Genomic DNA, 14,128 nt, shown 5'->3' with positions numbered 1-14,128 from the left:
ACAGAACACTGCGGGGCGTAACTGATATGTACACTATGCACCTGGAGGTTATCTGAGCTGGCACAACAATATGAAGCAGCCAGACACAATAGAGCAAGTTAGATTTTAGCATCAAGTTTAACAGAAAGGTTAACAATAAGTCAACAGTATACTGAAATAATGTGCACCTTCTATTCACTATGTGACCAAACAATAGATGTTGAGCAGCGATATAGGTACCTCGCCCATCCGTCTCGAGGTGAAAGCGGGGTGTACGCGGTGCACTTTCGTGCTCTGCACTGCACAACGTAAACCGCCTTCGCTTTCAATTCAGGAATCAAGACCAACCACCAAACCAGCTTCAACCTCCCGATATTCCTTAGCACGAATGACCTTAACCGGAGTTACTTAGAGATAAACAACACCCATCACAATGACCCAGTAGTACAGCCAACTCCCAGATGCCCAAACGCCAAGTCCGGACCCAGGAAAAATTACCGGCCCCAAACGCCAGCGCTATGCACTTGCTGCTGCCCTCGCCCATGCCAGCGCCTACCTCAATCGGTCCACGACAAATATGTCATGAGTACAGGAACCTGGACAAATCAAGTCGCATGCCCGAGCATGCCTGTTTCGGCTCATCGTCCTCGTCATCATTCTCCTCATTCTCCCCGTCACTCTCAGGGACGATCTGATCCTCGCTTCCCAAGGGCCTGTTCAGCGCCTCAAGTTCTTCCATATCCACCTTTGGCAGCGGAATGGATGCCGGATCCACAGACGGCACAGAGAGTTGTTTTGGCTTGAGCCCGGACACGGGTGTCCGTGGCCTCGTCGGTGTCGGGCCAGACGTTGTGCGGTGCAACGCCCGGGCTCCAATGCGCTGCAGGGGCGTCAACAAGGGAGTTTGAGTGGTCGGTGGATGGACATTCTTGGGTGTCGCTGTCGGGTGTACGCTGGATGCCGGCGTGGGCAGACCGTGGACGACTCGGGTGCGAGGCCGTGCCGTCTCGTACGAGAAACCCTTCAGGAGCTCCCCGAGCGGCGTCATGGCTGTGGGGCCTTGACTCTGCGACTCCTCAGCTGGTCCGTGTTGAAGGGGAGACGAAGCAGGCACTTCCACCTGGTCCTCGACATTGTCGCTCTCAGCCAAAGGTGCAGCCGGAAGGACCACCTCGCTCTTCTTCTCAGGGGAGCCCTCATCGAATATGGCGATCTCATCGGATGGCTTGACGGGCTTCTCAGAACGCCACGAGTCGAAATCAGGGAGGCTTCGGAAGGCCTCTTCGACCGAATCATCCGACATCAACATCTGCGCCGTCTCTTTCTTCTTCGCAGGTTTCCTTTGCTGCGTGGCTGAAAAGAACTTGCTCTTTTCCGGGGTTGCGCTGGCGCCTTCTTCATCGGTCGCGTCATCACACAGTCGTGCCTTCTTTGGCGGTCTTGTGGAAGAAGCCGGGTCCTGATACACTTGAATTACGGGTCCCGTTGTCCGCCGACGATGTTCCGAGGACCCAAATGGATCCAAGCCAAGCAGCTTCGAGATTGGCTCGCTCCGCCGCCGGAGCAGGCGAGGATTGTTGGTGTACGGCCGAGCTGGGCTTGCGGGTTCCTCTGCGCTGTCCAGATATGGCCTCGGGAGCGGAAACACAATGGGGCGAGGCGCATCGGCCGCGGTTGCGTTGCTGTTGTGGTCCGGATCGATGGCGAAGCAGTTCGGATCCATTTCTCCCAGAGGGATGCGGCGCGAACCTTTGTCCTTGAAGTACTCGTCGATGGGTTTCCCGAGACTCCTCGGGGGCCCGCTCGCTGGTGCGAGAGCTTGGCTGATCCTCCTCTTGCCTGGGGAACGAGGCACCGGGATGCGCTGCCGGGTGATGGGGTTCACGTCGCCTACGGCAATGGACCTGGCCATCTCAGTCTCGATCGGCGCTCCAATGAACGGCATTTCGTCAACGTTGACGGAGGGTCCCGGCTCCGTTAACAAAACGATGTCCTGCTTTCTCGGACAGAACACGCGTTGGTAAAGAAAGGTGAGCTCGGCTTGTTGGAAATCCTCGAGGTAGTTCTCAGGCACCTGGTGCTTCCCCTCAAAGCGCAGCATCCTAACGACCCTCTCGGGGGTCTTGTGCTTCCGAATCAGGCGGTATGCCGTCTTCAGGCCGATGTTGTTAAGGCCCTCTAGATAGTCGCAGCCGCTCAAAATGGCCATGTGCCGAAATTCGCTGTCTGTCCAGCCGGTAAGAGAGATCTCTCGAACGGCGCAGAAGTCTCGCCGGTTGATCTCCACACACTGGCCATGCTGGTCCAATTTGGTCAACAGACGCTTTGCGCCGAACACCAGCAGGTCCGAATCCTCCGACACGATCCCGCTGATCAAACCCTGACGTTCAAGGTAAACCAACTGGGCGTCTGCTTCGTACGGGGCGACCACATAGGGGACCTCTTCCTTTTTGAGCTCCTCAATCAGATGGCGGGCCATTTCCGGGGTGACGTCGATCGCCTTTTGGAGTTCAGCGTAAGCCTGCGAAGGCTTGCCTGCCCTGAGGAGCTCTAGCCCGATCCTCTTGCTCTCTTCTCGGCGTTTGGCCCTAGATGCTTCTGTCTTGGCCTTGCTGGGAAGCATGTCGCCGTCGAATACGAGATACGGAGTTACACCGAAGTACTTGAACATCCGAACGCGGTGCATGGCGAAATCCACATATCTCCCGATCTGTTAGAAGTCCGAGTTGAGGGCTGCAGAACGAGGGCAGGAGCTTACTTGCGGGTTGGCTTGCCCTGGGCCAGCTCAATGGCGCAGGCTACGGCACCTCGATGGAGCCAGCCATAGCCATCGACGCCAAAAGTCTCCCCGGCATACTTTTTAAGCTCCGTAGGACGATGAATGGACTTGAGCAGCGGAAGGAGGCCTGTAGAGACATTGAGCAAGTAAAGTCAACAGCCACAGAGGGAATCAGGGATTACCTGAAATTCCCATCGTGGAGACACTCGGAAGCGACTCAGCGAGGACCGTTGAGGCGCGCTACAACGGCTTAGTCGCGCCGAACCGCGGCACAGTAAAGTGAACAAGACGAGACCTCGGGAAAGGCCGAGTCCATGAGATCTCAGGGTTTCTCGGTGGGTGGTATTGCAGAGCAACTCGAAGATGCGCGGCCGGCGAGAGCAACGCGTGATAGCTGCAGGCCGCGACACGTGTTGACGCCGGCAACTGATGGCGAACAATATTGGAACAGCAATGCTTGAGGCGGCAGCATCAAGGGAAATAATGGAGTGCCAGCCGGCCTGAGTCGGGAAGAGTGGATGTGGTCCGAAGTGCGGTTGCTGTTGCCCGCAACGGCCAGCCTGCTACGAAAAGATCGTGGGGCAGTCACGGCACGAACAATTCACGGTCAAGCAATCGCGACCGCGTTCGAGTCCTCGGTTACCCCCGCGACAGCTCCACCGCTTGTAGTGTAAGTTGCCGTGTTGGGTTAGTGCCTGGCCAAAATATAGTTTGAGAAGCGTGCCGTTCCTGGCGAGGGCTCGAACATTGGACGAAAAAAGTAGAGAGAAAAAAACCCGGAAGCTAGTGGCCTTCAGCAATCCGGGAGGCATAGACCGATGCATACGACTTGCTCTTGAAGAATTGGTCTTCTGCCACGCTTCCTCCTTGTTCTTCCATGTGCTTCGCGTCGGACACTGCAAGGCATCTGAATACCTGACGTACTGCGTATTCCGTACGGAGCACTCCGTACCCTCGGTCACCTTACACTAACTTTATCACATAGGAGCCCCACATCTTATCATGCGCCCCATTTAAAAAAATTCCAAGACTGAGGGGGAACATTGGCTCGGTCGGGTAGGCGAAAGCGATAGGAGGCGACGGAAAAGGTTCAAGACAGTAGCCGAAAACCAGCCCTTTCGTCATGGCAAAGACTCTTGAGAAGACCCGGAAGCAGATTGCGAAGAAGAGGAACGGGGCAATAGAAGCGCTTCATGAGAAAAGTCGGGATTCGAAACGGCTCCACCGAGCCCAGGTCCGCGACGACCGCCTTGAGAAGATCGCCGAGGCACGGCGGAAAAAGGACCAACCTCTTCGTGAGTGGCATTCTTTTTCCATGTCGTTTGAGGTTTGTGCTCAACCTAGCTCACTATGAAACAGTCGCCCGTGCTGCGTTCTTTCAGGCGTTTGCTCGCGAGCAGGGGAACAAGGCTGTCGAACTCGAGGCGATCCAGTCCAAGATCAACGAGTGAGCATTGCCCGGTGTTGACTGGAGCGCATCGGCTCCGCACAGCCGGTACTGCGCAGCGCGAAGCCCATGGACTAACAATCTAGATTCGTGCACCAATATGACGAAGAGTACGAAGAGGTTAAGAAGGCCCGGCGACCCGGCCGCCCGCCTAGCATGAAAGAGGATCTGCTGAGGATGAAAATCTCGGCCCTCGAGAAGGAGTACCGCGACGGCTTTTGTATGCGCTTCTTCCTGACATCTCATGACGACGCGCACCGCCTGACTTTTTCTAGATCTGCCGGACCTCAGATCGGAGGCCAACGTTCAGCTGCTAAGCCGGTTTGAAGGTTCCTGGTCGTATCTGGCCAACCTCGCCTGGGTGAAGATTTCCGCCGCGGGCGGCATCAAGCCATCTAGCTTCCCTCCGCAAAGTCTTTAGGGCGATCGCGCCGTAAGACCTACCGAGAGCCAGGCAGCAGCGTCCATGTGCCAACCACGCGAGGGACACGAGCACTGCCACGGCGGCCGTTGAGCTTGCGGCCTCGCTTGTCGGATGCGTAGACTGTTGTCAGCAAACTGTCCGAGACATTCTGAAGCACAGACTCGGGCATCAGTCCCGACGACGGCGGATATGCACGCTCAGATGTTGTATCTTCCGGCATCTTACCTTTGACCGGCGCCCTAGCGGCATCTCCTTGGCCCAGAGAGCCCGCCATCTGCGGCTGGCCGCGTCGGGTTGCGTATCCCGGAGTCCAAGAACACTTGGAAAGCTCCATGCTCTGAGGACTCCGCACGCCATGCGCCTTCGAAACGCAAGCGCAGGGCAGACATGCACCTCTCCGGGGAGCATTGTCCCGTGGGCAACCACACGCGAGCGACTGGTCCAACCTGGCCCCGCGTCTGCCTAGCCGGCTGTCACTGGCTGCCAACGCAACCGTCGTGCGACGTGGGTTGACAGTTCCATACACAATCAACGGCATGGCAAGCGAAGGCGGAGTCGGGGGGTTCCGGCGGCGCAATTGGCCGCGGGCCGGTCGCACACGCGGGGCAGCGGCAGGTAGCCGGATGCAAGCTACGGCCCGAGCCCATCTCATCTCTCTGAGACTGGGGCTCTGGAGACGTGCCGTGCCTCCGAGTGTGCCGAGTCCGCCCCGCACATGCCAGGGCCGTCATCTTATAGGAGAGAAGAGGAAGAATATGACAACCGTTTTGCTCCGCCATGTCTTGTTGGCCGCGTATGACGTGCCGCATACGCACTTGTGTCTCTTCCCGTTGCCCGTTGCTTCCTCATTGCCCTCGATCGCGGATACGTGCACGCAAAGAAGCTTGTGCTCCGCCGTGCTATCGCCTGTGTTTGACGGCAACTCTCGAATCGAGATGCTATCCTCCAGTTTCTCGACTTGGCGCAGTACAACCACCCGTGGGCGACGGAGGCCACACCCGTCTGGTCGGGACGATGGGCCAGGTTCCGCGAGAGACGACTCGACTTCGACTCGATGTGAGGAGATGTGATGTGGCAGCGGCTCGGATCGAGTCCAGTCCGGCAGTTGTGCTTGCGTCCACGGGTCTCGCCGAGACGTCCCAGCGCATATCTATCTCGCACTACTCCTCTCACTGAACTGGATCTTGCCATTCTTCGCATCTCTTCCACCGCTTCAACACTGTTCTTTACAAGACCTAATAGCCCGCAATCGCATTACGCTGCTGAAAAGCAAACATCCAGTCACCGCAACCCAGGCCCCTGGAGCACGCTGCTTCCAACTTCATCGTTTCTCCTTGAGCAAGTGGGTAGATACGTCCCTCATCATCATGAAAGCCACACACCAATACTAAACCAACCAGCAACGCCCATCTCGGGAGTTCACGAGAGCCAAAGAAAAGCAAAAAGGAAGACAAAAAATGTGCACCTACACCACACACATCCGCGTCTGCGGCCGCTGCGCCGGCGAGGACACGGTGCTCATCTCGGAGCAACTCTGCGCGGTAGCCAAGGCCAGCGGCATCTTTGGCAGCTGCCTCGAGGGCATCTACTCCCAGCGCGACGCGACGGGCTATCAGTGCTGTAAGTTGGCACGCCCAAGCAATTCTCTGTTGCTTGCTGGTTATCATACGCCCCCATGGGTTATTACGACTCCTTCTGTCTCGCTCCCATCCCCGGTTCAAAAAACTTCTTGGCCACCTGGGAGACTTGATGAAGACTTAACGACGACAGAGCGAGATGGCTGACAGTGATAGTAGGGCAGTGCAAGGAGAGCAGCGTGCCTGTGGCAGTGGTCGCCGTTCCTGCTACTGCTGCTGCTACTGCTGGTTTTGGGATGGCGGGGAGAAGAAGGAAGACCGTCGATGGGATGGCATATGCGCATGGGAGGAGGGCGAGAGGGAGTGGGAGGAGTTGGTAGGGGTGAAACCTCCCGGCAGAGAGGACAGGAAGGGGTTTGAACACAACACAGACTACGACGGCGGCTCGGCGGTCTGGGCGGCACTGTACTGCTTTTTTGTTATGAAGTGACGAAAGTGATGAATATACCCCTGATGAGTACGGTCTGCCGCGGCAAGGCCATTGCTCTCAATGTGTGGTCAGGTCATGCGAACTCCCATCGACGCCAGAGCAATCGCGGTCCTCTGGGGTCCACTGGCTTGCTTATCGATAACTATCCCTTGTCGTAAACCTTCTGGTTGTGGATGTTTGATTGGGCTCGCAGGAGGCCCGTGCAGTCGATTTTTTCTGGTAGTTCGATTCCGTCGAGCTTGCGACAGTCGCTTGACGTGAGATTCCAGCAAAACGCTGCCATATCCCGTCTTTCTCCTCTTTTTTAATTCCAGAACATACAGCCGACATCCACACAAGATGATGTCTCTCCGGACCATCGCGCGCTCTGCGCCCCGAGCTCTGGCGCGCGCATCGACCGCATCTGCCGCTCTCTCGCGTTGCCAGCGGACGAGCAGCAGCCTCCTCCGAGCCCGCCCGACCTCGTTCCTGCGCACGCAACAAGTCTCGGCCTTCTCGACGTCGCTCTACAGGAGGGCCCCGGCCGGTGAGGTGGACGAGGAGCTGTCAGCGAAGCTGGCCAGCGAGATCGAGTTCGAGAACGACGTCAACCAGAACGAGCCGCTGCCGGCCAGCGTCAAAGACTTCCTCGAGAACAGCCCGTTCAAGGTGGAGGACATCCCCGGCAAGGAGGATGTCACGCTGACGCGCACATTTGGCGATGAGAAGTAGGCGCTCTTTATTGTATGTCGCCTGTTTCTGCCGTTCTCGCGCTGACCGTCCAGGATCACCGTCTCCTTCTCGATTGCCGACCTGCACAACTACGAGCCGGACATGTTGGAGGACCAGGCCATGGAGGACGAGCTGGACGATCTCGAGAGCGGCCGCAACTCGCAGGATCAGCGCGGTGCCGCCGACCTCGCGCAGGAGGCCAACGAGGACCTCGAGGCCGGCTCGGACGAGGCGGCCGTGCCGTGCCGTCTCAACATCGTCATCGAGAAGCCCGGCAAGGGCGCGCTCAACGTCGAGGCGCTCGCGCAGGACGGCGCCATCGTCGTCGAGAACCTGTACTACTACGCAGACCCCAAGCTGGCGCACAGCACCGACGCCAATGCGGTGCACGCCGCCCAGGAGACGTACCCCGGCCCGCCGTTCGGCAGCCTCGACGAGGACCTGCAGATCCTGATGGAACGGTACCTCGAGGAGCGCGGCATCACCCAGGCGCTCGCCCTGTTTGCGCCCGACTACATGGACGTCAAGGAGCAGCGGGAGTACATGGCTTGGCTTAAGAACGTCAAGTCGTTCATCGATGCCTGAGGGGCGATGGCCGAGGCGGATCAACGGGGGAGCCCGCATGGGCGCTGTGCGATATGATTGTAATTTCTCAACTTGCCACTCTACCAGATGCCCAATGGATGTACGATAGACTCAGCCCGCCTGGAGGGAAATTCTCTATGATAATGCATTATGCCCGTGTAACCTGACAGAGTCCAAACCACGGAAGAGGAGAGAGACAGGGAGCTTCAGCCCAGCGCCATCTGCTTAGTCATTCAATGGGCGGCCAGACCCCAATAGCCTGCGCTGACCCCTGGTTCAGCTGAGGCTTGACCACGAACTTTCCCACATCTCACCACCTCATCATACCAATCATCCATTTCTCTTTCTCTTTTCTTCGTTGTTTTCTTGCGGCTGCATGTTTGCTAGAGTTCATATAATTTTTGAGGTTAATTTTACTTGTAAGTGTGTGGGATCCCAGATCCCATGAAGAAAACCGTGGGGTTGGGCATAGAGCGGCCGACTGACACTAATAGCAGGCCTGTCCCACAGCTGAGATTTAATGGGAATAATTCATGCATAACACCACTCTGTCCCGAGCAAGGTAGTCAAACGATGGCCGTGGACAAGACGGACCAGGACCCGCACAGAGAAAATGATGAAGTGGAAGGGCGCCTTGCCGAGGTGGCCGACGAGGAGGCTCAGCTGCTGGACGGCGAGGATTTCGAGCAGTTCGAGCTGGACGACACGTCTCGCCCGGCGCCGAGCCAGGAGCATGCCGCTAGTCGCCAGCCGAGGTTGAGAGGATCATGGGTACGACGCCGGACGCCGAGGTGGCTCGCCTTCTTACACGGGCCCGATCCGCCCAAGGTGCACTCCATCAAGCCCCTGTTTCCGTCACTGCAAGAACTCCCCGCCAGGTGGCTCGAGAAGGCATTCCCGCGCCGCTGGCAACGGGGCGTCTTGCTGGTCCTGTTCCTCGCCGCGTGGGCTGCTTCTCTTGCCGTCCCGTTGATCCTGAGCAAGGGGACGGCCACAGACGCATCGGGGACTGCTATCCGGCACGTCGACTGTGTCGACACCCTTTGGCGCCGCAACAACGAGTGCGGCCTCGACGGCGTCGACTGCCGGCCCTTCTCCAACACCTCGTTCGCCTTCCGCTGCCCGGCCGACTGTGCCAGCGTCCGCGTGCTCAACCCGCACCACGTCGGCCGCGAGGACGTCAACTTCCGCCCCCTGGTCATCGGCGGCGCTGACGGCAGCCCATACCGCGGTGACTCGTTCCTCTGCGGCGCCGCCATCCACGCGGGCGTCATCGACGACGCCACCGGGGGCTGCGCCGTGGCCACGCTCGTCGGCGAGTACTACCAGTACTTTGCCTCGTCCAGCCACGGCATCGACTCGATTCCCTTCGACTCGTACTTCCCGCTCTCCTTCACCGTCACCGCCGACCCCACCGTCCACTGCACGGCCCCAGACCCGCGCTGGACCGCCTCCCTCCCGCTCTCCCTCCTCTTCACCACCCTCCTCTCCCTCACCACCACCTCCGCCCCGCTCTTCTTCTTCACCACCTTCACCGCCGTCTTCACCCACGTCGCCCTCATCTCCGACCCGCCGAACCTCTCCACCCCAACCACCACCGCCCTCCTCCCCGCCCTCATCTCCCGCCTCACCGCGCGCCTCCTCCCCGCCCTCGCCTGCGCAACCCTCATCTACCTCACCACCGCCCGCCGCACGCTGCACCCGCTCCCCGCCACCGCCTCGCTGACAAAAACCCTCCTGTGGCTCCTCCCCTTCTGGCTCGGCGCGCTCTCCAACCGCACCCTCGAGCCCCTCATCCCCATCGCCCGCCTCACCCCGTCCGACCTGGCCGCCCAGCCGGGCGCCATCCCGGCCCTGGCCCTCCTCGCCGCCCTCCTCGCCGCCCTCGCCGCCTGCCAGGCCCGCACCCTCCACCGCGAGGGCCGCCTGCCGGCTTACCTGGCGCTGTACGCCGCGCTGGCTACCGCGCTGGCCCTCCTGGCCGCTGCGCCGCCGGTCCTGCGCCTGAATCTGCATCTGCGCCTGCACCACTACCTCCTCGCGCTGCTGCTGCTGCCCGGCACGGCGTCGCAGACGCGCGTGTCGATGGTCTGCCAGGGCCTGCTGCTCGGGTTGTTCGTCAATGGCGTCGCGCGGTGGGGGTTTGCGGCCGTGCTGGAGACCGCGGAGGCGCTGAGGGGGGCGGATGGCGGGTTCGGAGGGCGCGTGCTGCCCGAGGTTGTGGCGCCGCTGGTGCGGCGGCTGGGCGAGGGCGAGGGGGAGGGGGAGGGCGGCGGGCTGGGGATCTGGTTCAAGTGGCGGCCGTTGAGGGAGGGGGCGGAGATGGTGGAGGGATGGCCGGTGGAGGGGATCAGCGTGCTGGTGAACGATGTCGAGAGGTTCAGGGGGTGGTTTGCCGAGCGGCCGTTGGAGGAGCAGGTGTTTGGGTGGGTGAGGCGGGCGGGCAGGGTGGTGGCGGATGAGTATTTTCGGTTTGGGTTCCTGACGGAGGGTGGGAGGGCGCTGGATTACACCGAGGCGGGGACCTGGTTCGTGAATGGCAGCTGGAGTCAGGGGGCTGGGTACTGGTGATGGAGGTTGGGCTTCTGGACGGCAAAGAACCTTCTGTATACATGGGCATGTATGTCCACACAAGCGAAAGAGTGTGGGAAACCCACGGGTACCTGACCAAAGTGTGGCTGCGCTCGCCGCTCCAGCCAGCCGACCCCTTTCCATCCCGACTTTCGCGTGCCTTCCCGCGCCATCGCTGCCTGCCACCGCTTTATGTACGAATCCCGCCAGCCAAACTCCCACGGTTCCTCCCGATCAATGGACTACCGGTAGACAAGCGGCTTCGGGAGGGTGTCCAGTGAACGCAGCAACCGAAGACATCCGGGCTCGACTCCCGGGATGTGTCGAAGCAAAACCCCGACCGGCTTTTCATAGCCGGCTATCTCCTATCTTCCCGCTCGGGATGGGGGCTAGCCGGTGAGCTTTTGTTTTCCTCTCCTTGAGAACTTTTTCTCCTCCCGTTACTGCTCCCAGCGCAGGTCATTTTCACCACGCCTAGATGCATTCCTCTGCGGTTCTTTGCTACAGACTCTCCGCCATGACAGCGGCATCACTTTTCCCATGGTGTTTTGGGCGGAACATAACGGCATGTTTTTATCTTGAATCTCTGCAACTCTGTTGACAAGGACATGATGTCTAACTATGCTAGACAAGCCGCCTTTCTTTTCTTTTCTTTTCTTTTCTTTTCTTTTCTTTTCTTTTCTTTTCTTTTCTTTTTTTCTTTTCTTTTTTTCTTTTCCTTTCCTTTCCTTTATTTTCCTTTCCTTTCTTTTTCTATCTTTTCTATTCTATTCTATTCTATTCTTTCTTTCTTTCTTTTTCTTTTCTTTTCTTTTTTTTTTCAAGCATCCACACGCACACATCCCCCTCTAATAAGCTTTCGTTACAGTCTGATATTCAACATCACCTCTCGATTGATCCCCAGCCCCGTCCAGGACCGCCATTGGCTCACCAGCTTCCACGCGGCATGCAGGTACAGCCTCCCATGCACCGCGCCGTACACCGCAGATAGCTCCCGCAGGCTCCTGAGCGCCCGCAAGAAGTCGACATCGGCGTATTTCCCCTCCGGGACTGCCTGGCCGCGGAACTCGTCGAAGATGGCCTCCCAGCCGCGACTCTCCTGGGCCAGCTCGGGCGAGACCAGCAGCTTCCCGTCGACGGCCGGCCGCAGCTGCGTCACGTACACCAGCAGCACGAGCAGCCAGAGCCCCCGCACCAGCAGCACGCCGTGGCTGTGGTCCTCCACCCAGCTCTCGAGGACGACCCGGGTGCTGTTGACGCACGTCGGCAGGCGGCCGAGGTACAAGTCGAACGCCGGCCGGCCGGGCTTGTGGGTCGCGCAGAGCAGCAGGACCGACAGCGCCGCCAGCTGCTGCAGCACCAGCGGCAGGTCGCGCGTGTCGAGACAGCGCACGTACTCGACGACGGCCGCCTTGGCGGTCGCGCTTGCGAAGACGTGCGAGACCCCGTGGAAGCCCGGGCCGGCCTTCATGACGCCGCTGAGGCGGCCGTCGTAGGCGACGCGGTTGAGGATGTCCTCGGGCGCGAGGTGCTGGGGCGGCGCGGCCGCGAGCACCGGACGGGTGAGCAGCTCGCACATGGGCTCCATCCAGTCGACGGCGGAGAGCGTCAGAGACTGCATGACCAGGATGGCGGCGCGCAGCTCGATCCCGTCGCTCAGGAGGGTCAGTGGGCGGCCGATCCCCGAGAACAGGCCGTATATCAGGGGCGGGTCTTGCGTGAACAGGTGAGAGATGGCGAGCGCCTTGGAGTTGCCTGCGAATCTGCCGTTCTCCATGCTGAAGTAGGTCATGAACGCCCGTTGGAACCTGTCGGGTCACTGTTAGCTGAGATCACGGGAATTGAACTCCAGGTTTCCGCACCTCGTGTCGCCCAGAAACCGTGACTTCGTCTCCTCGTCCGAGATGCCCCTTGGGGAAGGTTCCCATGGCACGATATCGTCCTTCATCGAATCGTATGCCCCCTGGAGACGCTCAGGCGTCCCGCCGAGGAAAAGCAGAGTAGTGAGGGCCTGTACCTGTCAGCCGTGGAAAAGATCACATATCGGCTTCTTCAAGGCCTACCCCTGGGATATCATTATGGCTGCCATCTGGCTGAAGCAAGGCATGTTGGACATGTGCCTTGGCAAGCAGGCTGTCAAAAGCAGCTCGTGATCCTTGATGCGCCATCGTCCTGACGGATTTTGCTCCTGCCTACATGTTCCTGTATACATGGCCAAGGAGACCTTTTATGGCCCCCATTCTGGTGAGCTTTGTTTATATCAAAACAAGACGTTGCTGTGCTCTACACTGTGGAAAATCCAGACGCAGTTCGGCCAAGGTTCGGCGTCGCCCTCGGGCCCGATCTATAGCGCGAACCATCTCGATGTGAGGGTATGGAGGCTGAAAACAGCATGGATGTATCCAGTCAATGCCAAACACTTCCTAAGGTGGCGATTTGGGAAGCAAGCCAACCGGTATCTCGGCGTCCATCAGTATCCATGGTGCGTTAGCCAGATCGGACACTGCCGGGGTAAGGGAGATTGTCTATCCAGGCGGCAGCTGAAGCCACGGGAAGTCCCGGTAGGGCAGCACTATCGGGGAGGGCCCGACTGGCGAGTCGAGGGAGCTGAGCGGCCGAGCGGGTTAGAAGGAAGATGGGCGGGAGCTGACGACCGAGGTACGGGGGGAGGGAACGGCAGCAAGGGCACCCCGTTGCCATCGCTGTGCCGGATGAGCCAATATTCTTTCAAATCAAGTAGAAGAGTTGTCACAGTGCCCATCCCCGGAATTCGGAGGAGAGCTGATGTTTGGCAAATGCCGGGCACGGCGACGCCGGGGATGCGGATTGGTGTCGGAGAAAAGCCGGCGGCTGAAGAAGCGCGGGCCACCAACACCGAGCGAGCGATCACGACCATCAGCTGCCCGAGACTGTCCAAAGACAGTGGGTTGGACATGGGAGCCCGGGGAACGTAGAGGCCGAGATGGTGGACGACATGGATGGTCGTCGTCGGGGACACCGCTGCGTCATGTCGATCGGAGGAGTCATGCGATGGACGCCAACCAACGCCAAGGTAGAGGAAGGGCAGTATCGGTGGCCAGGTCGGCGAAGGTACCTGGCCTATCTCGGCTGCATCACGTTTCGAGAATACTGGAAGGTACACTAGCCCATCCCGCGCTGCTGGGTAAGGCCGGGAAGGCGCCTCCCTGAGCTTTGTCAGCGTTGCATCTTGCATGCCTAAGGTGGCCACAACTGCATGTCAGCAGTTGAGTCTAGAAGGCACGACGGGGGCGTGCCTTTTACGGAATAGGTAGGAAGAGAGCAACTAACGTCTTGGCCAAGCCCCTTAAAGCCGCTGAAACCCAGGATATCTGCCATTCATGTTCCCTGCAGTGCTTGTTTTCCATCATGCTCGTTCCTCGCTTATATAACAGTCGACCAAGAATGGCGGCTCGGTGAAGACCCATTTTCCTCCCTCGACATAATTCCAAATTCTGTTCCGAGTTCCGCTCCCGTTCCTGACAGACGGCACGCCGGCAACCGACAAGTGCATCTCATTATGTTGGCTGCACCCAGAAACTCAAAT

General features: G+C 59.2%; 6 protein-coding genes across 6 annotated transcripts; 4 read left to right on the top strand and 2 right to left on the bottom strand.

The window, feature by feature from the left end:
• Nucleotides 1-475: 475 nt before the first annotated feature.
• THITE_2117416 (uncharacterized protein) lies at nt 476-3,348 on the bottom strand. The gene is made up of 3 exons (XM_003654361.1): nt 2,941-3,348; nt 2,738-2,885; nt 476-2,681 (listed from the first exon to the last, which is right to left on the bottom strand). The coding sequence occupies exons 1-3, from the start codon at nt 2,951-2,953 to the stop codon at nt 560-562; spliced, it is 2,283 nt and encodes a 760-aa protein (XP_003654409.1). The 5' UTR covers nt 2,954-3,348; the 3' UTR covers nt 476-559.
• Nucleotides 3,349-3,529: 181 nt separating this feature from the next.
• THITE_2117414 (uncharacterized protein) lies at nt 3,530-4,636 on the top strand. Its single transcript, XM_003654360.1, has 4 exons — nt 3,530-4,053; nt 4,118-4,205; nt 4,292-4,425; nt 4,481-4,636. Exons 1-4 carry the CDS (start codon nt 3,882-3,884, stop codon nt 4,624-4,626), a joined length of 540 nt encoding a protein of 179 aa, XP_003654408.1. The 5' UTR covers nt 3,530-3,881; the 3' UTR covers nt 4,627-4,636.
• An 854-nt stretch (nt 4,637-5,490) lies between these two features.
• THITE_2117411 (uncharacterized protein) lies at nt 5,491-6,559 on the top strand. Its single transcript, XM_003654359.1, has 2 exons — nt 5,491-5,971; nt 6,030-6,559. Exon 2 carries the CDS (start codon nt 6,087-6,089, stop codon nt 6,411-6,413), a length of 327 nt encoding a protein of 108 aa, XP_003654407.1. The 5' UTR covers nt 5,491-5,971; nt 6,030-6,086; the 3' UTR covers nt 6,414-6,559.
• Nucleotides 6,560-6,877: 318 nt separating this feature from the next.
• THITE_2117409 (uncharacterized protein) lies at nt 6,878-8,240 on the top strand. The gene is made up of 2 exons (XM_003654358.1): nt 6,878-7,403; nt 7,461-8,240. The coding sequence occupies exons 1-2, from the start codon at nt 7,036-7,038 to the stop codon at nt 7,990-7,992; spliced, it is 900 nt and encodes a 299-aa protein (XP_003654406.1). The 5' UTR covers nt 6,878-7,035; the 3' UTR covers nt 7,993-8,240.
• A 56-nt stretch (nt 8,241-8,296) lies between these two features.
• On the top strand, nt 8,297-11,072 carry THITE_2155177 (uncharacterized protein). Its single transcript, XM_003654357.1, has 3 exons — nt 8,297-8,411; nt 8,490-9,731; nt 10,371-11,072. Exons 2-3 carry the CDS (start codon nt 8,566-8,568, stop codon nt 10,561-10,563), a joined length of 1,359 nt encoding a protein of 452 aa, XP_003654405.1. The 5' UTR covers nt 8,297-8,411; nt 8,490-8,565; the 3' UTR covers nt 10,564-11,072.
• Nucleotides 11,073-11,425: 353 nt separating this feature from the next.
• On the bottom strand, nt 11,426-12,731 carry THITE_2145306 (uncharacterized protein; the record flags this gene model as incomplete). Its single annotated transcript, XM_003654356.1, has 2 exons — nt 11,426-12,371; nt 12,604-12,731. The coding sequence occupies 2 exons, from the start codon at nt 12,729-12,731 to the stop codon at nt 11,426-11,428; spliced, it is 1,074 nt and encodes a 357-aa protein (XP_003654404.1).
• Between the last annotated feature and the right edge of the window lie 1,397 nt (nt 12,732-14,128).

The sequence above is a fragment of the Thermothielavioides terrestris genome, chromosome 3, assembly GCF_000226115.1.
Source record: "Thermothielavioides terrestris NRRL 8126 chromosome 3, complete sequence".
NCBI lineage: Eukaryota > Fungi > Ascomycota > Sordariomycetes > Sordariales > Chaetomiaceae > Thermothielavioides > Thermothielavioides terrestris.
The sequence above is the reverse complement of the archived record's forward strand: the minus strand, read 5'-3'. Positions and strand labels throughout refer to the sequence as shown.

Coding starts and splice junctions, on each gene's coding strand:
- THITE_2117416 (XM_003654361.1), bottom strand. Junction 2,682..2,737: donor CAGGGCAAGCCAACCCGCAA/GTAAGCTCCTGC, acceptor ACAGATCGGGAG/ATATGTGGATTTCGCCATGC.
- THITE_2117414 (XM_003654360.1), top strand. CDS start 3,882: ATGGCAAAGACTCTTGAGAAGACCCGGAAGCAGATTGCGAAGAAGAGG. Junction 4,054..4,117: donor GAAAAAGGACCAACCTCTTC/GTGAGTGGCATT, acceptor ACTATGAAACAG/TCGCCCGTGCTGCGTTCTTT. Junction 4,206..4,291: donor ATCCAGTCCAAGATCAACGA/GTGAGCATTGCC, acceptor CTAACAATCTAG/ATTCGTGCACCAATATGACG.
- THITE_2117411 (XM_003654359.1), top strand. CDS start 6,087: ATGTGCACCTACACCACACACATCCGCGTCTGCGGCCGCTGCGCCGGC.
- THITE_2117409 (XM_003654358.1), top strand. CDS start 7,036: ATGATGTCTCTCCGGACCATCGCGCGCTCTGCGCCCCGAGCTCTGGCG. Junction 7,404..7,460: donor CGCACATTTGGCGATGAGAA/GTAGGCGCTCTT, acceptor CTGACCGTCCAG/GATCACCGTCTCCTTCTCGA.
- THITE_2155177 (XM_003654357.1), top strand. CDS start 8,566: ATGGCCGTGGACAAGACGGACCAGGACCCGCACAGAGAAAATGATGAA. Junction 9,732..10,370: donor TCGCTGACAAAAACCCTCCT/GTGGCTCCTCCC, acceptor CGATGTCGAGAG/GTTCAGGGGGTGGTTTGCCG.